The sequence below is a fragment of the Rissa tridactyla genome, chromosome 9, assembly GCF_028500815.1.
Source record: "Rissa tridactyla isolate bRisTri1 chromosome 9, bRisTri1.patW.cur.20221130, whole genome shotgun sequence".
Taxonomy (NCBI): domain Eukaryota; kingdom Metazoa; phylum Chordata; class Aves; order Charadriiformes; family Laridae; genus Rissa; species Rissa tridactyla.
Window position 1 is genome coordinate 20,058,308 of NC_071474.1, and position 21,677 is coordinate 20,079,984.

Consider the following 21,677-nt stretch of genomic DNA (forward strand, 5'->3'; position numbering starts at 1 on the left):
TAAAAATTACAAGCATTTCACTGCTTTTTGTTTCCAGAACCCACTTTGCTTCCCAAATCCAATTTGGTTTTGCATAGTTACATTTATTAACCTAAAAATAATTCATTTTCTGCAGCTAAGCAAGACTCTTGAAAAAAAGTGTACTTTTACATGACTCTTCAGCACATTTTGAATTACACTAATGCGTTAGGATCTCAATACTTTAGTCAATCTCTCATCAAAACTTCACTAATATTTAAGTACTAGTTGAATATTTTTCAACGGTCAAAATACTAAATGCTGAAATAATGAATCCACACCATCTTCATCAACTTTCATCATTTGAGTGAAAACTTGTTTTTGCCTACCTGCCCTGTTGATGTCAAGGCAAGCGAAGACTGGCTCCCAGCACAAACTTTTCGAATAAACATTCCTTGCAAGGCTTCTATAACTTTAGGTTTATATACTCTATTTGTATCACCATGACCAAGTTTGCCTACAAAAGGAGGAAAAACAGGCAGAAGGCATTTTCAATACATAAACTACAACAATTAGAAATACCCAAAAAGTATTCTTTTTGGATTTCCAAAAATGTCAGAGCGTATTTTTAAAATTAAAACATATTACAATTTTTATAAAACCTCGTCTTTTTCAATTGCAGTTATTACAGACTTCAAGAAATGCATATTTATTATAGTATATTTAAAAATTGTAATATTAATTCCACATATCTACACTATTCATTGCCTGCTGATTAATTACTAAAGCCTTCAAAGCACTAAACCTTTTCATATTTGGCAAAAAAAAAATTAAAAAATTTCTCTCTCCAACTTCATAAAGTGACTTGAAAAAAAACCTTTTCTACATTTTTTTTCCTAACAGCCGTGTGCATTTGTGTAAACATTAGTATATTTATTCCCTTGTTCCTTGTATATGTTTCTCTTGAAAACAGCTACATGTCTCCGTTGTCACCATTTTCAATCAGTGACCTCAAAACAAGGACTATCACTAGACCATGTTAGTGTCTTGACAGAAAAACATTCCTCAAAAGGAAGGAAAAAACAAAATCAAATGTGAAATATATTACAAAGATTGATAATTTCTACAAAGCTTATGCTTTGATTCATGTTGTTTTACCTTTCCTACAGCAATATTTTAGTACCACATTATTAATATCCAAAAGCCATACTGTTTATAATTTACTGAAACAGAAGAGCAGACGCCAATACTTTGTGAAGGTTAAGACAGCTGCCCTGTTACAAACTAATTTTTCAATTGAAATTACAGGAAGAGGGAGACAGAGGAGTGGGAACAATTCTATATGCGCGTCAGAGCTAGCATTCAGATGACATTCAAATTCCTATCCAGTTCTATAAAGCACCAATTTGATTATGAGATTTCTGTAGTTTGCATTTTCCTCTCTTCTCATGCTTGTATTATTGCTAGGAAGCAATAATACAGCAATTTTAATCTGAGTTTTAATTTTTATCTAGCACCATAACTAAATTTAGCTAAATACAGTAATAGTAGAAAAGGAACGATTCTGTATCTGACGAAGCATCTACTGTCAACGAAGCTTAGAAGCCCCTCATTTTCGAGATGGGAGATGTTTCTTCAAGAGGCAGTTTAAATGGAAGTTTCTAGAATGAATACAGTTATTGCCATATCAAGTGAGTTTATTTGAAAGTTATCAGAAAAGCATTTTTTCCAGATTTGTTTATGCACTCATTGAGCTTTCTTCTCTGTGAAACCCCTCATCCTTCTGATAATCGGTTTTAAAAATCTACAATTTTGCAGTTCAACTTCAAATAACGTATTTAGATTTTCTTGAACAGCTACCAAATGACAAAAAAAACCAAAAACAACCAAACTGCAAGGAATACTGAGGCTATGAGGTAGATGGAATAAAATGAAAATTACTACCAAAATGTTAGTTATACCTACCATTATCTCCTCCTCCAAATGACCATACAGTTCTCCCATCTTTGGACAGAGCTATTGTGTGTGAACTACCACAGGAAACCTCTCCTACATTGCTAATATCTTTTACTAAAGTTGGAATGTTGCGGCTGTTGCTGTCACCATGACCTAAGGAAAAAAAAAAAAAATATATTTTCTTTTTGTGAAGACTGAAGTTCTATTCACGGTTTGTAATTTCACTACGATTTTGCAAAACACATATACATTGTAATTACCATAAATTATAATTTCTGCCTACTTTTGGGAAAGATTTGCAGTAAGGTTTGGAAAAGAACTGTAGTAAGGTTAACAAAAATTTAATTTTTTAAGACATACTCCAGAACACTTGTTCATACCTTTCTGCCACTAAATCATAGGACTATTTCACATGTGTGTGTATGTGTATTTAGAGAGGACAATAAGAGAACAAGGCAAATAGATGTATAGTATCATTACCAGACACAGGAATTCTTCCAAAAGCATGTAATGAAATTTTAAAATTACCTAATCTTCCAAAGTCTCCTTCTCCCCACGTATATAGTTCTCCATCTTCTGTAACAGCAGCGCTATGTCTGTATCCAGCCGATACACATACAACCACCTATATGACATGCAAAAATAAAAATCAGGTTTTTACACAAATTGAGTAGGAGGTTTGAAAGTTTATGAAAGTCAAGTTTCAGAAGCAGTCTATGTGAAGTGACTTGTTCACTTGTGTGAGGCAAGTACACACATAAATTAATCTCTGCAATCATTTCTATTTAGTATTTGATAAGTGGAAACCAGTGCACAAAGACACAAGTTTATATATAAAATTGGTCACGATTTCTTTATCAACCAAATTTAACATAATGATATCCTAGTCCTAGAGCAGCAAAAAAAAAAAGCATTAGAGGATGTTTAAAACACTGGCCAAAACATAGACAGATAGGGAAGAGAAGGTGTTGTAGGACAATAAAAGCCACTTTTCAAATGAAGCCACTAAAAAGTTGTATACGAAAAGCGCTCATGTAACAGGTAACAAAAGCAACCATCTCCTGGAATGTCACTGCAGTTCAGCAAAAGCACGTGAGCAAGTTTCACTCTCAAGACTTGAGAAGGTTTACTGACAATCCAATACTGACAGTCTAAATCACATGCCTAAAGGCAACCATAAGATTTAGCGCTTTGCTGAAAGCAGACCCAGCTTAAAAGAAAAGCTTAGATAAAACATAGAACTTTTTCTTAAGATTTTATATATTTCAAGTTTTACGCAACATCACAACTGAACAGAACAGAAATAGCTGTTCTATTATACAAAACATACCTTTCCTTGCAGAGGACCCTGAATAAGTTTGGGATATTTCTGAGTTGAACTATTTCCATGTCCCAGTTTTCCATAGTCACCGTCACCCCAGCTGAAGACTTCCCCTTCTGTTGTAAATGCTAAAGTGTGACCATCGGATCCTTTTGAAGATGACACTTTTTTAATAGACCTATGAGGCTCAAAAGTCAATTTTTTCAATGTGGACTGATTATTGGAGTCACCCAGTCCTAGTCTCCCATAGCTGCCTTTACCACAGGCTCTAACAGAACCATCCGTAGAAATAACAAAAGTACAATATTGTCCAGCTTCAATCTGTAAACAAAAAGGTTAAAAGTATAAAAAAGATTAGACAGATGTAAAACTCACATATAGGTCTAGAAGTCTGTATTTTTAAACAGAATGTTCTGTTCTTTACATAATCCTTTCATATAACATAATATAAAAATTAAGGAGAATTTGGACTTCAGCAAGCAGTAAAATTCAAATTCTTGAAAAATAGTTTGAGTAAATCTATTTTCTTGAGGTAAAGGATGTAAATAGTGATTAATCGTTTTTCTTTATTTGCATCTCTTCTACAGGCTACAGAAGTCAGGGTGCCTTCAGATCTCCAAGACTCATGGATGGACATGGACAGTCTTTGAAGGTATCTTAATTTCTTAAGATTAAAAAGACAAAGTAACAGCTTGATAAAGCAATGTAAGTTTTACTTAATTTTAATCAGTACCAAGTGGTGACATTACAGAAATACATGAAATCCTAAAAATCCACTACCATTCGACACTATGCATTTTAATTACATAAACACCAAAGAAATAAGACCAAAAGTTTTTAAGTAAGAACTTGTCTCTATCAGAAAGTCAGCACACAGCTGAAGAATGACCTAATGGCCAACCAACTAATCCTGTAATAATCTCCTAGAAATCTTAACACATTGTAAGTGCAAAGCAGGTTCAAATCTGAAGCATAAAGGCACTGTGTGTCCACATCACAAAACAGCACAAAGCAGGTGGTAACTGCACGGTGACAGCCCTATTTACTGTGAATTATCTTGTTCATATAGACAAATCCTACAAAGATTGTCAATAAAGGCTAAAGAAAAAGTTCTTTACCCCAGCGGGAAATCACATAAATATGTTGTGTGGGAGTATACAGTACTATTTAAAGAGTAACTCATTCATTCAGATCCCTCATTCCACTCTTGTGTATTAGTGTTTTGTTTAAACAAAGTGTTTCGAATGCATAAACTTGCTTTATGATGCCTGCTCCTGCAGTCCACTGACATATGAAATACATCAGTGATGTCAATAGAAACAAGTTCAGAAAATGTACTTAAATTGTCTAGTGACAAAAAAAATGCTTTTACTTAAGTCAACACTGCAAAGCCAATATGGTAACAGAAAAGCAAACTATTCTTTTCTGTGTCACGCATCAATAGAAGTGCTCAGTTGCAACTGCAGAATCTGTGACTGAGAGCAGAAAGAGCATACAGTACATTGACTTTCACAAAGCTAATTAAGGTTGCTGTGCCAGCAGTTAGTCCAGTCTGGACTTTTAAACTAGACAACCTTGGTGTAAAAGCCGCCAATGTAAAGAAGATTGAGTAGTTAAGATACCTTTTAAACAATAATAATAAAAAAAAAATAACTACAGGCCAGCAAATTCATCTCTGCAAATGCACTTCATAGGAAATTAGATAATTCAATCATTCTTGTTACATGCATATTGATCTGCGTGTCATTAAAAAAAACAACCCAGAATGTTTTTTCCAAGCATCAATAAAAGTAGTGAGATACTTTCAGTAAAATAACTTGCATGATCAATTCTGACCATCATACCTTTATTACAACTTGACACTCAGAAATAAAGTACCATTTCCCAATTTCATTCTATAACTACCAAGCTGTTAAATATTACATAATGTACCACTATAAATGTCACTCACTGTCTGTGCATCAGAAAAACTTGGAGCAAGCTTGGGTTGAAGTATTTTCTCCTGTGTTCCTTCTACCAGTTGATGACTGCTGTTGCTACCCCAAACATACACTTCACAGGTCTCAGAAACAATGGGAGCATCACCCGTTTGAATGCTGTCAGGGCTGGCACATGTCCTCGAATAGTCTGATGCCATTCGACAAACCTATTAAAATGAGAGATTTATTACACAGCAGCATTTTCATTTATTTCCATATGGTCACAACGTTTAATGCAACTTTAATTTCCCCTCAATACAATTCTCTGCCTAAAACACAAATCATCTATCACCATATCATTAGCTTGCCCAAATTACTTTGTTTCGCTACATCTTAGTTTTTCACTTTTTGCCTTCCTCTTCTACTCCAGCAGAGTCCAGCAGAGACTAGACCACAGCCACACACCAATGAGACGTGTGAGGGGGAAATAAACTACAATTACCTTAAAGTCAAGGTTTCTTTCAAGACATACCTCTTCAAATAAACACAGAGCTGCCTCGTAAAGAGAACATAAGCCATCAGACGTTCTAGTTGGCTCTCTCCATTGACTTCGATCAGCAGATGATCCCTACAATTTTTAAATGTTGTTATTAAGAGAAAAATACTTCCATACAGCAACAGTGCACCTGTACAAAATACATTAGGGATTTGTTCTTATAGTTAAGTATAGTTAAAAGCTCTTTGTATAAGCATAAGTAAACTACCTTTCTCCCCTGAGCTGATATCTGCATACACTTCAGGACAACAAAAACGTGATGAGTGCTAGTTAAACATTCTTAAATTTATTCATTTTTGTGAAAATATCTAGGTTTAGAGTTAATTTCTGCTAATACTGTTTTGTTCTGAAATGCATGTCACTTATGTTTAGTTTAAAGTTATGATTATTTCATTTAAAAATGACTAATCATGATTATTTTTTGTCTTTACTATCTTCCACATTTTTGTCTCTAATTTTATATCTAGTCCAAAACCAACAACAAATAAAGTTGCCCATCAGGACATTCAATCCAGTGCCTTGTTCTTCTCACGGTTCCCGTTCTTTAAATTTTTAAGTTTTTAAAATTTATGTTTATTAGTAAGCATTACAAGCCTGAGAGGGGAGAAAAGAATTACCACTTCAGGGAAAAAGTCCTTCCCTGTTTCAGTCTAGGCATATGAGGCAGAGGCTTGCCATAGCTTCCAATTGCATATTGTACAATGATTTCATAGCTTTAAAAAGAATATTCATCTAGGACCAAAAGTAAGCACTCAATATACAAAGCAGTGTGCCATACTTCCAAAGAATTTAGCTCATTTTCTTATTGCATTAATTTCTGAGCAATAGTAAAAACGCTAAACGTCTCAGATCTTCCTGATTTTCCAAAGATGTATAAGCAGAGGTCCAGGTTAATTGGAGAGCAAGAATGTCCAATAAAAATAACTTTGAACAGGACACAAGACAGAAAGCTCTGAATTCTAAGCAAATTCAGCAAAGCAAAGCAAGCCTAAAAAACAGTTCCATACTTTCTAACTTGTTTGCTATGAACTTAAATGTAAAGCGCATCCTTGATTCTCTTCCTGAAGATAGAGCATAACACCAAAAGTTTTAATACAGGGATTGCTTTGCTGTTTCATCTCCTTTACATATGAGGAAATCAGTGGGCAGGAAGGAATTGAAGGTGGGTAAAAAAGGAAATACTGAAAAAAATATTTCACAAAAATATCCCCTTTTTAACATATTAAGCAAACTATTCAGCAAACTGGCATTCGGTGTTGAGAAACTATTTAAAGTTAAGAATGCAACTACATTTGCAATGCAGAAAAATCAAAGCTGGTATACCTACCAATGATCGTCGCATCTGTGTTAATATACTCATAAAGCAATCAAAGCTGATCATCCCTTCTGGACTTTGCAGCAACTTGGTTTTCTCCATGGTGTTTACTACAGCTGAAGCACCTAAAGCCATTTCTATCCATTCAAGAAGATATCGCAAGGAACCTCGTTGGGCAGCCAAACCAAGAAGCAATTCAGAAGCTAATCTACGACCTAAAGTGTCTGCCCCAGAGTTTGGAATTGTTACTCCTTTAAGAAATGTTGTTACTTGTGATAAACAGTCCAACCCCATTGGTGGAATCTTGCTTTCATTTGCTAAAGATAAAGGTGGTAAAGAGCTCACGACTTCTATTGCAGTATGGATAACATCATTGCAAAGACTAAGGCCAGGTCCTGACGCGGGCATCATCCAACTTTGCCTTAGCAGTGCAAATAACAAGCTTAACCCAGTCCGAACCCCCATTTCTATGAGTGCATCTGTACTTGACCTAGGACGTTCACTGACAGAATGCACATCTGTTGATCCAGAACTGCTTTCTGGTGAATGCTGCTGTTGTTTCACCTTACCCTTATCATGATATTTATTAGAAAGTGCATAGAAGACACGCTGCAACACAAGGAGACGTTTTCGAAGTGCTCCAGCAAATGGAGAGTCTGAGCATACCATCTTTGCCAGTGCCAGCTGGCTGCTAAGAAGGGCATCCAAGTAGTGGTCCTGTTCATCACTAGACAGAGATTCACGCTCAAAATCTGGTAACTGAGGTCCTTTGAGGCACAGAACCTGCTGGGGCAATGGCACTACTTCTTTATTGCTGACTAACTTAGCGTACAAGATAGAAACTCCCTCCCTTGTTGCAATAGATTCACTGTCTTCTGTGATCCAGGAGCTGTTTAGATGTTCAAGCCATTTCAGCTTCACAGGTGGGACCATAGCTGCCATGTTGGTTTACTCCTTTGCCATTAGTCCTAAAGATGAAAAAAACCTGTAAATAGGTGTGCAATATTATCTACAGAACTTATTACTCACAGTAGGACAAATCCTAATAATGCCTTAAGAAAGCAGGTAGCAAAGATTAATCACCAAGAATTACCAAATTCCACCATTTTACACATGTAAGTGTTGCAATCTGGAATTCAGATCAAATACTAACAGAGTATAAAAAAAGACATTGTCTTCATTTTAAATAAATAAGTACATGCGTATGTGCTACTTCCTTAACATGATGTAAGGATTTTAGTATAAGTGCATTTTCTAAACCCAAATGCACAAAAATTCACACAAAGCAGATTTAATTCTGCTATGCTTAAATGAAAACACACTTCTAATATTCTTTAGAAAAAACATTATTCTCTTTACAGACCGCAAAACTGAGGACAAAGACTTCAAAAATACACAAGCTCGTACACTACTGTGTACAAGTGAATGGAGAACCAGTGTAAACCTTCATTTTACAATAAACGAGACTACTAATTTCAGGTCATAACTAAGTGCTCAACCTGTCAAACATATTTTTAAGTCCTGCTGTCACAAGCCACTCTTTCCCCTTTCTAAGGTAAGCCAGAGATTTCCTCATGATCTATGTCAGAATGTTAAATGGAAACCAGGACAGATGGCTTGACTGCAAGAGTGGCAGCACATTATGTAGCTCCTATTCATTTGGTGAATAGGCTCTTCAGAGCCAAATACACCTTACAACTATTCCAAGTAAATTTACAGTATCAAAAATTATGTATTACATTATATTAATGTATTGCATAATGTATGACCTTGAAAACACTCAAAGCTTTTAGGATGGAATTTTAAGGAAGGATCACTAACAATATGGAAGTAAAGAGAAAATTTAATAATTACCAGGAAAGTTCGAATTGGTTGCCAAACCAACTTGACAGCTTACAACATTCTTTCAAATCAAAGACATTAATTAGTTTGAGAGATCGTTTTTTGCTGATAATTTTAGGAAAAAAACCCCAACACATTAGGAACCATGACGCTTTCACATGGATTCAAACGCAATGAAACTTTTCTACAAAATTCCTGGGAATCCTATGTTTAAAGCTTTTTTTGGCTAGCACTAGCCCCTGGAATACATCTCTCTCCTGACTTTTGCATTGCCTGAACTTAAGTCAACTTGTTTAGCTGAGCAGAAAGATCTGTTTTTCCGTTTTTATTTCCTTGAGAGACACAGTAGGGTCCAAGTTCTACACAGCTAGTCTAAAATCTCAGTTACAAAATCCATGCGTGAAACTTGAAAGCTTTGATATTAAACCACTTATAACTTGGCTTAAGTGAAAAGTAGTTTCAAGGTTTACAATTAATTAGTCAGGACTGCAATTTTGTTCACCATTTTAAAATTCAAAACCTAAAATAAATCAACAGATGGAAAAGTTATGCTTAAATTACAGAATATCGGACCTTTTAAAAATTTAATCTGAATACATCAACTTTCAAACTGAACTTGGCAGCAAGTCGTCTTCGATCACTTTCAGAAGGGAAAGTATAGTGTTGGAAAAACAGATTATTTTCTCTATATAGTCCTTCTTTCAGAACAATTTCACTAAGAAGTAATACAATATTCTGAAAGATAGTTTGAGTTTTTTGGTCGTCTGAGCCCCCTTTGATCTGATTTAAAACTAAATCTCTGGGGGGTGGAGGGACTCTCTCTGACACCTAGTGAGAGGATGTGCTTATTGCAGCTCCAATGCTCATAGTGCAACAGGTAACATAACGCAACTTTGTCCTCTTTTCATCCTTAGAAAAAATGAAAAAAAAAAAAAAAAAATCAGAGAACTACACTACAGCTCTTCTTCCAATATACCCACCAAAAAAGCACATTGTGTGCTATTAAACACCTGCTTTTATTCCGGTCAAATTTTCTCTAAAATAGACTAGCACCTTCATCAAGCCTCAGTGAGGCTCACAACTCAGCCCACGTATCTTCAGTTGTATTACAGCAAACAAAATCCTTACACATGCCTATCACACAAAAACTGGAGCCACAACTGCGAAGTACCATTCCGAGGCAGTGAGCATTCTTTGTAATTCATAGAAGACACACCTTCTGTTTACTCATACTACACAACACACCAGCAGCTCAGCCTCCAGATAGGTATTACTACATCCTTGTTCGCAAAGAAAAGGCAACATTTTCTCATTTGTCAGGAAGAAAGGATTTGCTAACTAATGTTTGATGTGAATTGCAACTGTAAGGCCAATTAATGCAAACTTCCAAACTCTGGTCTTCAGTGACAAAGGTAACACCTCCTCAAGAGGCAATACATGGAGATCTACTACATTAAGAAGTTCCCCGAATACAGACTCAATTCATTTGCTTTATGTTGTACTTACACCAGCTATTCTTCATTAAGAAATTTCAAAAGTTGTTCATGTACATCAAACATGCAAATACTGCTCCTTTTCTTGAAAACTGACAGATTTTTTATCTTCTCCTTGTATGCATCTCTAAAAATAGAGACTGAAGCTTGAATCTGAGCTCTTAGTAGTGATCTACTCTCCTACTGCAACTTACAAAAGAGATATGTTGGTCCATCTTGAAAATAACACTCGGTTTGATGTGACAGGTACCAGTCTTTAACCAGCACACTGATGGCAACAAGCTGAAACGCCCTCTGAATACAAATGTAAATTATCGCTGTCTCTGTGTGGAGTATCACTGTAGTTAACCGGAAACTAGGTAACAATGGCTAGCACAGTTTATAGGTAGGGTTTATTTCCTCCAGCTCATTGCCCAAGGACCACAAATATAAGCTTTATAATTGCTTTGGAGCATGGGCAAGGACGTCTCATTTCTTTTTAAGTGCAGGCAAAAAGAAAATACATTTGACTTGGAAAGACTACACAATATACTCACTGATGTTTTACTACATCTAAACCCTACAAGGTCAGCTTAGAACGTGGAAGGTACCAATTCTGCTGTGTGGGCTAGGCTGTAGCCCCACCAGCCTTCCGAACAGGCGGATCATGTGGCCCAGCCCCAGAGCAAACACAAAGGGAGAGGGCGGAAACACGTGACAAAAAGTGGAGAAAGCAATTACTTTTCCTTCAGCACCGCACGAACCTAAAATGGTCTAAATGTACAGCAACAGCTTTATGAAAGTATTTCAAGACTGGAGCACTTAAAACACTTTGACTTCAAAGTTCCCAAAACTTTCTGCAATTTCTACTGTAACAAAAAAAAACCAATCTTTGAAATGGCAACAATTGCTCCTTCTTAAAAACCGCCCTATCACATATCTTTATGTGTTTATATTTTCATATTTTGGGACTCCAGTCAGAGAAAATATTCCTTTCAGCAATCTGAAAATAACTTCTCCTAATGTCAAATCACTACCTAACATTTTATGTGTAATAAACCTCCAAATCTTCCAACTGAACAGCTCTCACTGGTTCAAAAAAGCTAGGATTTAGCCAAGATGATGCCTTGAACATTATCTACTGCATAATTTCCAGATACGTAACAAACTTTTAAAATTAGAATTGAGAAAGTTTTGATATTTTACTTTATATAAAAATGTATCTGTCCAGCACCAGGTGGAGAAAAATCTATTCACACTAACAAAACATGAACCACAAAAGCCCAGCTCTCCTTCCCTTATGCCTTGTTTTCTCTTCTTCCTCAGAAAAAAAAAAAAAGTGAATAGTGAGAATTTGCAACACAACCCATTTGTCATATCTTTCAGAACCACAGTTCCTGGTGGGCAAATAGCTATTTTGGGGCAGTAAACGCCCACATATATTTTACTGTAGCTGATCAGTAAGTCAACTAAAATGGACTTAAAACTCCTAGCTGAACAAGGATTACAAGACAGTCTTACCAAATTTAACACCTATTTCAAACACTTACTCTAAAGAACAGTTAGGACAAAATAAAAATATCAAACCCTAAAAAACAAGTTCTATGGATCCTAGATCTATAATTGTTTTCAAAATAAGCGTCAGCAACTTGAGCTGCAGTAGAATAAACATGAAGTTAACTACGACTGCCTTCAGAGTTTCTCTGCTAACTCAGAATTCCAAGTTCTTTGTTATAAAGTTAGAAACCAATCTGGAAAATCTCCGCTTAAGAGTTGACTCTGTGAGGGAAAAAAAATATAAATTTCAGGAACACATTTAAGTAAGTGGAAACACTAATCAAGCGTAGCCAATGAAACATTGTTACACCAGGAGCAAACAAGAAGCATGAAAAAAGTAAAGCAAAGATACAAGCATGATACTACCTTCAGCAAAACCCAGGCAAGGTCAAAGGTCAACTGCATTCCTTACAAACATTATCTGGATAAAAGACTTTCGGTATTTCTTATCCAACTTAATGCCTGCCAAGAACGTAGTTTTTATTAAAAAATGCTAGAAGGAAGATTCAGAAACCTACCGATACTACTGACAGTTTGAAAAAGAAAGAATTGCTGCCGAACAGGAGATGAAGGAAAAGGCATTTGTCCACCACCCTCTCAGAAACTACTGTTAAGGCTGGGGGAAAAATAACGCTTAATAGCTCTGTGAGTCACAGACAGTGCTGCAGACTTTACAACTGAACTGAAGAAAAGGCTCAGATCCATCAAATATTCTACTGGAATATTTGCAAGCTGCAGAACAAAGCAAGCTGTTAGTTACCCTTCACTTCAATTGGGACACTAACTGCTGGTTTTCCTCTTACATCATATGAAAGGGAATAAGAAGAAAAGAACTTTAAAATGAAACCTGTGGAAACAAGAGGAACGTAACCAAGGGCTTTTTTTCCTGAGCTAAGAGGAGAGTAGGACATTTAAATAATGGAAGAAAACACGCTTGAGAGAGCTCTCTCCTAAAATTATAAGAAACATGGAATTTGCCTGCTGCATAGACAAAGGTTCTTTTTTCCTTTTATCAGACCACCATTTAAAATGTGCCCAAAGAGGAACCTACATCTTCCAAAGATACATCTCACTGCATAATGAATGATCATCTCCTTACATTTCAGCTTCTGTGTTTTCAAGCACAAGAGTCCAAAGCAGCTACCTCTTCTGGTCTGCTCATGGGTTTCCCCATTATGTAAACAAACTAACACCAAATATACAAATTACCTCATGCTATTATCACTCAAATTCTAAAGCTTGGGATGACGTCTTCGCATCTTGCAATAATTAGTAAGCAGAAAAAGAAGATAATAGGCTGCATTTCAAATTCAAATAAATCAACTTGCAAGCAATTCTAAGCATTATGAAATTATAATAATTGAATGGTTGGCACACATTTCCACATGGCCAAGAACTCAGAGAGAATGAAAGCTTACAATAAATTCAATTTTCCCCTTTTTCCATATATTTCTGTTCATCTATTTACTTACGTGATGATTTTAAAGAGGTTTTGGTTTAGACAGTGTTTGCTGCATCTAGGAAAAAAACAAACACAAACCCAAGACCCTACAAGTGTTTGTTAGCAAGACAGAGTAAACACCAATAACTAATGCATTTAAGACCTTCCCTTTTCAGTTAAAATATAGAGAAAAAGAGGAAAGTTGTCATATTTCAGGAAGAGAATGCAGTCTTCAGCGGCCTAGCAAGTATTTCTGAAGAATTTAAAATATTCACTTGTTATTAAACAGTTTGGTTTTCTTAAATAGGAATTAGTTCACCCCGAAACCACCACCTACTTCTTACAGATCACTTAAAGCATTCATTTTTGAGATGTAAGCTTGCCTAAAATAACTAATAAATCACATGTATTAAAATGTGAAAGCCTTGTTGCAAGTAATCATTAAGTACAACAGAATACTGAACAAAAAAACTTTCAATTAAGATTAAGAGTATATCACTAACAAAACAGGTCAAATAGTAAATGCTTTTATTGAGGAAATACACATATTTTCTGAGGAAATAAAAACTACCCCTAGGTCTTAAATAAGAATAAAAGAAGAGCCTGGAGATGCATATGACTAAGCTTACAAGTTATTTCCATAAAACAGAAATAAATTATGAAGTGATAAACTACAAATACTGCTCCTTTATTCTCTCTGTCACCACAGCAATTTAAACACTCCGAAACAGAAAGAGGAACTTGATCTTGCAATTAATCCCATCTTGTTTATTTTATATATACAATACCAAGACACTGACTGTGTGGATGCATGAGCAATATACCCTGATGCAAAACTGACTAGGAGATGTAACAAAATAGACATTTCACTATAAATGTTTCACTATTTATATATATAAAAATATTTCAGTATTTGCAGTATATACTATAAATATTTCAGTATTTCATGTATATATGTCTAAAGCACAAGTAACTTCTGTATAACAATTATTTATTTTCAAAAGTGGAATAATGCTTTCAAAATGGCACAGTTAACATCAAAGGAAAAATATTGGGGAAATTATGTAAAATGTTACTTTTTTGTTTATATAATGTGCCATACAAAAGGTAAAATGGAACTGGAAAGTAACAGTAAGTTTTCCAGCCACTTACCACCACCTCCTAAATTATCTATGGAAAAAGCAAATTTTTCTAGAAGGTAAAGCAAACACTAAGAGAGTTCTCATAAATCCATTTGGTTGCCTCAGATGTGAAGACTGTCAAATCTCCAAGAATTAATTTTTTTCAGATTTTTACTACAGCTTCTGGAAACCAAGAAGTATTTAGGTCTTCTCACTTTGAGGTAAGTGGGACAGCTTTGATCAACTTCAAATGCAAGTATAAGAATGACTCACTAGAGGGGAAAACAACATTATAAAACAGGTTAATAAGAGAAGTTCTCAACTTCAGTACAGTCAAAGGACTTCGGAATTTGGAAAGCGAAGCACATATTCCTATATTCCAAGGGGGGTGGGAATAATAATAACAACCATTTTAAAAGGACTTTAGCATGGCTGAGGGTCAAAGTTTATAAGGTTATAAAAGTCCATTTTCTGAGCTTAGCCGGAAAGATTGGCCCTGGACAGAATGTATACACAACGTCCCAGAAGGAATTTCCATAGTCTTCCCTTTCCGTGTCAGCTTGGAAATTATGGGAGATATTTGAATTTGTCACTGAAGAGATGCCTCCACCCAGATGACAAATTATCCTAATATAAGTAAAGAGGAAGCTCCCTTCTAGGGCTTAGATTTAAATAAAAAAACAAAAATATTGAGAAGGTACGGTGTGTAGATCTAAGAAAAAGATTGCTGTGATAAATCAAAGAAAGGTGGAGATGGGACAGAAGCTCTATAAAGTGATTACAGCACACACTGTCACGTCTTTTTGAGGGAGGAACAGCTCTAGGGAACTCGAAAGAGATAACTCCAAATGATCATTAAAAATTACAAGACAGGGCTATTATCTTACTATTTCAAAAAGTACAGAATGTAACAACACCGTTTCCCCACAAAACATGTTTTGTTTTTTCAGTCCTTAGCACACACATTCAGCTTATCAACAGACAGAAACCACCTAAAAGTGTGGAAGGAAGGACCTGATTTTAGGGCGATTTTTTTGGTTTCTTTTTTTAAGTATCATGATCTCCAAACACAGCGGTTCTACCTCATTGCCAAATGCGGGTAATTATCAGTATTCCATCAAGAATTCCAGTAATAATAAAAGTTCACAGATAAGAAGGAAGAAGATATAACTGCTGCCCACACTGCTAGAAGGAAAAATTGAACAATCAACTCAGAAATGTAGCTGAGCCTTAAAGTACAGGGATTTCCCATTGCCTGTATATACCTGAATCTTCCTGCTTAATTGTTATTTTACAACTTTGTGCTTTCCTGCCCGTGTAGAAGATCCAAACAAGTACACACTGTAATACAGGAATAAAAAGCAAAACTGCTCTTACACTAAGTGTTGTCAAATGGACAAAGTAAACAAAGGGAATGTATTTTAACCTAGTCTCTAGGTATTACTTGTCACAGCCCATGGAGATTTTCAAACTTACACAAATCATTCTTCAACTAACACAATTATAAGTTTCAAAGTTTTCTATGTCTCATGAAAAGTCTATTTCTCTGTTACTTTTCTCTTAAATAATAATACTACTACTTCCTGGTAAGCATACCTGATTGCATTTTTGCAGTCTGACACTCAAACAGAAAGCAGAGCACAAATCTTCCCTTTACTTTTGTCGTTGTTTCAAAATAAAAACCAGATTAAGAGATCTTGCAAATATTTATTTAGGACAATCAAAAATACTAGAAACATTGCATCTTGTACAAGGTCCGTCACTTTAACACAAGTATCTCATCACGAGTTATACAACTGGGGAACGCTGGACTATCAGGTCATCGCCACAAACTCTTACAATTATAAATGTATACAAAACACAAAAGCCTCTTACTTGAAGATTTGGAAAATGCTGTCATATTCTTTTGCTCAGAAAAAGCACGGCATGCCAGCCAGAGAAATAAGAGGAGAGAAACACTTGTTGTAGGAAGCAATATTATGACTCAACAGTAGGTTAAGTAGAATGTTTCTGGACAGAAAAACCATAGATATTATCACTTGTAATTATAAAAAGATTTGAGCAACTCTTAATTCTAAGAATTAAAAAAAAAAAGTAAAAGAATGAAATTTAACATTCTATCCAAATTCTACTTTAGCTAATTTTATTTGTTCTTACAGTGTCAACTGTGTAAAACGTAGGATTATTCATTCCCCATATAAATAACGTATTAGGTATAAAGCAACTAAAACCAGCTCCAACAGTCTACCCCAAAAGCTAGAAGACATGTGGGAAGAGCTAGAAAATTACTTTAGTACTTATAAAGGGTTAAGTCATAATATCCTGTAGCAAAACCAGGATTAATTTCTGGAAAGTGAAAATATATATTAGAAAGGTAATGAAAAAAACATTTAAGTATGATCCAGAAGCTTCTGAATTCTGGAAACATGAGGAAAGCAGCACTTGATGAACCACAATCTGAGAATCAATATGCATAAAATGAGATACAGTATTTTCAATCAGTATGAAGAAAATACATTTTCTTAAATCCATGACTCTAGCACACACACTGACGATATTAACAAGGTCAGAATTTAAGGAAGCTACATATTACCACATTTTTTTTCTTAAACTTAGTTTGACTACAGCAGAAATCAAGCACAGGCAAAAACAATTATTCTGACAGAAGCTAAGCGCTCAGACTCTTAGAACTGCTACGAAAGCAGTTGAAAGTTTTATTTTCTGCAAAGCTCTTGAAAAACTGCACCTATAAAGCTGCAAACATTACATGTCTTAAAAATCCGAAGTTTTCTCAGAGGAAAAATAAACCTCACAAGCACACACTCAGTCACTCTCTCCTCTCCACAATTAGCAATTTCAGCACCTTTGTAAGACGCTGACTACATTTAACTTTATTTTATGGGAACATAATTACAAAAGCTTGTAAGACAAGCAGCTGGATGTCTGTACAGTCAAATCAAAGGCAGGAAACAGCAAAACTAAAGAACACGCAAAGAACGGGTTGTGAAATTCACACGCTCAAGTTCTATTTACTGCCTCACAGTAATGTTATACCACCTTTCCCCAATGGATGGGTAAAGATATTTTCCCAACAGAGAGCAAGAAGAAAAAAAAAAAAAAAAGAAAAAAAAAAAACAAAACAAAACACAAAAACCCCAACAACACTTTAACAAACAAGCAAGACAAATAAGGAGATCTGTGTATTTCTAAAGGACAGAGCTCGCCAGCGTGTGTTCATTGACAGTGATCTTTCTCAAGTTCACAGCAGTTTCGTTTACTATTTTCAACATGAGTGGTCCTAGAGTAAACTGTGCTGGAGATACTTTAAGCATGATGTCACCTGGGCAGTTTCTGAAAAGGATTAGAAAATTTAATATTTAAACAGATGGCAGCCAGGGCGCACTACAGCTCTTCAATATTGCTAAGAGTAGTTAAATCTTTGCTTGCAACAGTAAGAAATCATTTCTGCAGCTGGGCCAGAAAAATCAAGCTTTTTGCGGCTTACACAAAACTCAGGAAAGACTTCACAATCAGAATAATCAGGTAATTCTCCCAGCTCATTAATAATATAATTCAACTCATTCACTGCAGGTGGAATTGACTATTCAAAAACTTCTTTTTCCTGGGATGTTTCTTAAAGAGGTTCTCAAGAAAGCAGAAGTTCTGTACACATAGCTGATCACAGCTCTGGAACAGTTGGTTTATTTGAAACATGACTGAAAACCTGATGCAACATGTTTCTATTTACTGCCTCACCTTGACGATAATACTACAATTCCATTATACAAGCTGAATCTCTTCAGCATTTTACAGCATGAGCACTTAGAGCCCTTATAAATTATTTTGTTAATCCACATAAATGTAACATTCTTACCAGTAAAGCAAAGTCTTTATTCTGTATCTAATTCTACTAAATTATTATCTCAATATTCTGTCCAACTCCTAATACAACTATGACACAAAAAAATGTTATTTTATTTCTCCTATGCAGTATCAACTGAAATCAGACTCTCTTTCCACAGAAGCATTGCCTACCTCCAACCACCCTACCATATATTCCTTTGCCTGTTTCCTAGTTCCTTTACTGCTGATTGTCTGTATTGATATAATGACTTACCTGTAGCAACAGTATGTATATCTGTATTTTCATCTGTATGACTCCAGAACTGAATGCGGAATTCAAGATAGACATGGAACTTCAATTTGTGCAACAGAACGACTGTTTTCTGATTTTGCTAAATTCCAGCCCTAACATTCCACAAAACGACTTATTACCTGAACTTTTTACTATTCCAGTCTTTCATACTTTGTAAAAAGAAGGAGCAAAGTCCCAGTAAGAATCACGCTTCACATGCTACCAACTGTCAGAGTGCAACAATTTGGGCAATCCTTCTTAAAATTTTACAATCTGAAAGTACAACTAAAAGAAAAGCAAACTGTTTGATTTGCTTTCCTTTTTACATAAATAAAGGGTTGTCTATGTGACTTAGCAACAGATATCAGGCCTCCAAACAACATTTGCAACCGTTTTCTTGAAAGGTTAATTTAGAAACCAGGAATATATAAAATTAATTAAAATCCTTCCTTGTCATAGGCCAACATTGTAAAACCTACAAGCAATGCAAAACCTGAACAATATTCCATATTATTCATGGCCCGGGCAGACTATAACAGTTGAAACCAACAGTAACAAGACATAATGTTGCCTAAGTAGTTACTTGTTCAATATTTTACTCATGCCAAAAAGCGCTGTAGATCACTGTGCAAGGTAACGTTCCTCAAATGTTCTTTTTGGCCAAGACATTTAGTCTATACGCAGTGTCGTGACAGATGTGAGGTAAATGGGAATCTAACAAAACAGCCACAGGAAAGAAAAAAAGAAAATGATAAATTAGAAAATACTGACACTGCAGAGAAATTACTCCAAACAGAGAACTGAAACTAAAGAGATAAAAAGAGACATTAGAAGTAGAAAAAAAAAGGGGAAAAGGGAGAGGTGCTAGATAACAGGAGACGGACAGTAAAGCAATGGAGTAAAAATAAGCCATGGTCTCCTACAAATCTGGAACAGTAAAACAACAAGCAAAAGGAACTAAACCAGAAAGAGCAAGCCAGAACTGCAGCTACAGCAGATTGTTCTTCACTCATAAGAAAAATGTTCCAATGAAATACACACTAACATTAATTGATTTATGTGAACATCTGTCTCTATTGGTCACAACATCCACTATCCTTCCTCCTTGTATTAGCCTCCTGCTCAGCCTACAGAAACCAAATTACTGATATCCTAATTCAGATTAATTCCACAGCCAACTATCAACATTTCTTTCCAAACATTAAATTCTACCTAGCTTCATAATATTTGCCAGGCAAGCCATGATGAGGTTCTACTGATATTCTTACAAATTTAGCCATTCTATATGATTTTAGTTTCCTTTAGGATTATTTATTCATTATCACGTCTACTATTGAAACCAATATAACCCTATGCTTTCAGCTGGTCATAACTGGTCACTCCCAAAATCTTTTGGGAGACAGACAAAAGGAGGACAAAGTTATTTTTAAGTTGATAATAAATTAAATGTATTTGCTCTCTTGCCCTTACTGTTATAAAGAAAATTGTACAAAAACCAAACCACGGTTTGTGAATGTAAACTCTTACACTCTCCAGTGCTACAGAAAACCTACCCAAGCAGAAGAGAGGTAAAAGTTTATTATTACTATTCCGCAGGGAAACTTAAAAGACATCAATTTAATCCATTACTTCTTCAGATGCATAAAAGCACAGTGAAACAAAAGCTGAGAATGTAGAAGACAGTCCACATATATAATCATCAAAAGCAGTCAGTAAAAAGAAGAGCTGAGAAGCAGACATCCCCACACATCAAATACGTTCCAACAATTTGAGGGAAGAAACGTGCCTGACCTTGCATTGGGAAAGGGCTGAAAACTCTGGTGAAGTTTTACTACTACCACTCTCCCCCAAAGGTATGATCATTTGTACTTCTAATAATCACATAGTCGTAATATTTCTAACCACCGCAAGACACAGGAACAGGCATTTTCTTGTAAAAAGTAGATAAATTATTAAGATGTATTTACTTATTTATTTAAAATCATGATTTTAAATTGCAAAAGTCAGCAAAGGATAGGAGACTGCAAAATCTGCATATGTTTAGATATTCAAAATTCAACCACATCATTTAACTTTCAAGTTAGCTCTGATATAAGCAGAGAGGTGGACTGCAGCCATTCTATATATATATATATAAAGAGAACATACAAGAAAGATGGAGAGTGACCAGGCCCATAGTGACGGGACAAGGGACAATGGTTTTAAACTGAAAAAGGGTAGGTTTAGATTGGATATTAAGAAGAAATTTCTTATAATGAGGGTGGTGAGACACTGGAACAGGTTGCCTAGAAAGGCGGTAGATGCCCCATCATTGGAAGCATTCAACATCAGGTTGGACGCAGCTGTGAGCGACCTGATCTAGTGAAAGATGTCCCTGCCCATGGCAGGGGGTTGGATGAGATGATCTTTAAAGAACCCTACCAGCCCAAACCATTCTATCATTCTATGACTCTATGACCTCCAGGGGTGACTTACAACCTAATTATTTGATGATTTGATTATTTCATCACTTCTCTCTCTGGAATAAACTGAATAAGGCATAGATAATTCTACTTTAAAATATAATTGATCCCATTTTTGCTTTAATATGCATTTTCTTATTTCAGAGAGTAAAAAAAAGTACTCAAGAGCTAGACTGCAACTTAAACGCAAAATAGGCAAAGTATACACTTTGTGTTAACATTTCCATTTCTTGACTCAGAGTATTCCCAGTATAACTAACTGAAAAAGAAACTTTTGTTGTAAAATTCGTGCATTTTTAGGGAAATATCTGAGGATGAAATTTCTGTATTATGCAGTGCTGACAGCCAAAAAAATTATTACTAGTAAGAAGGACTCAAACTGTAGTCTCTTCTTTAACCAGTAAATTAATTCCAGTTTCCAGCAGAGAACATGATTGCTTGAGACACCTGACATACTCCCAAGTAGCTTGATGACATCAGGTCCATCACAACGAACAACCAAGGCCAGAGAATATGCCTGGCCAGTTCCCAGGCCACAATTACTCTTGCCGTTGATTGGCAAATTCCGCAGCCACTGGGTTCCAGGCTGGTTTGGGTTGTTTTTTTTTCATCTTGAGAAGTT

At 35.5% G+C, this 21,677-nt stretch overlaps 1 protein-coding gene across 12 annotated transcripts in view; it reads right to left on the reverse strand.

Annotated features, from left to right (window-relative positions):
• Positions 1-21,677, reverse strand: part of HERC1 (HECT and RLD domain containing E3 ubiquitin protein ligase family member 1) — a 105,542-nt gene that overhangs the window by 74,647 nt on the left and 9,218 nt on the right. For 10 of the 12 annotated variants that reach the window (XM_054215647.1, XM_054215649.1, XM_054215657.1 and 7 more), the window contains exons 2-8: positions 7,038-7,993; positions 5,687-5,782; positions 5,187-5,381; positions 3,245-3,556; positions 2,443-2,539; positions 1,924-2,067; positions 348-475 (exon numbers count right to left, since the gene is read on the reverse strand). In XM_054215647.1, the coding sequence (XP_054071622.1) occupies positions 348-475; positions 1,924-2,067; positions 2,443-2,539; positions 3,245-3,556; positions 5,187-5,381; positions 5,687-5,782; positions 7,038-7,967 (1,902 nt within the window). In that variant the 5' untranslated portion in view covers positions 7,968-7,993. Of the gene's footprint in view, positions 1-347; positions 476-1,923; positions 2,068-2,442; positions 2,540-3,244; positions 3,557-5,186; positions 5,382-5,686; positions 5,783-7,037; positions 7,994-9,440; positions 14,086-21,677 lie in introns of those variants that run through there. The other 2 variants (XM_054215648.1, XM_054215650.1) reach the window with 2 other exon arrangements.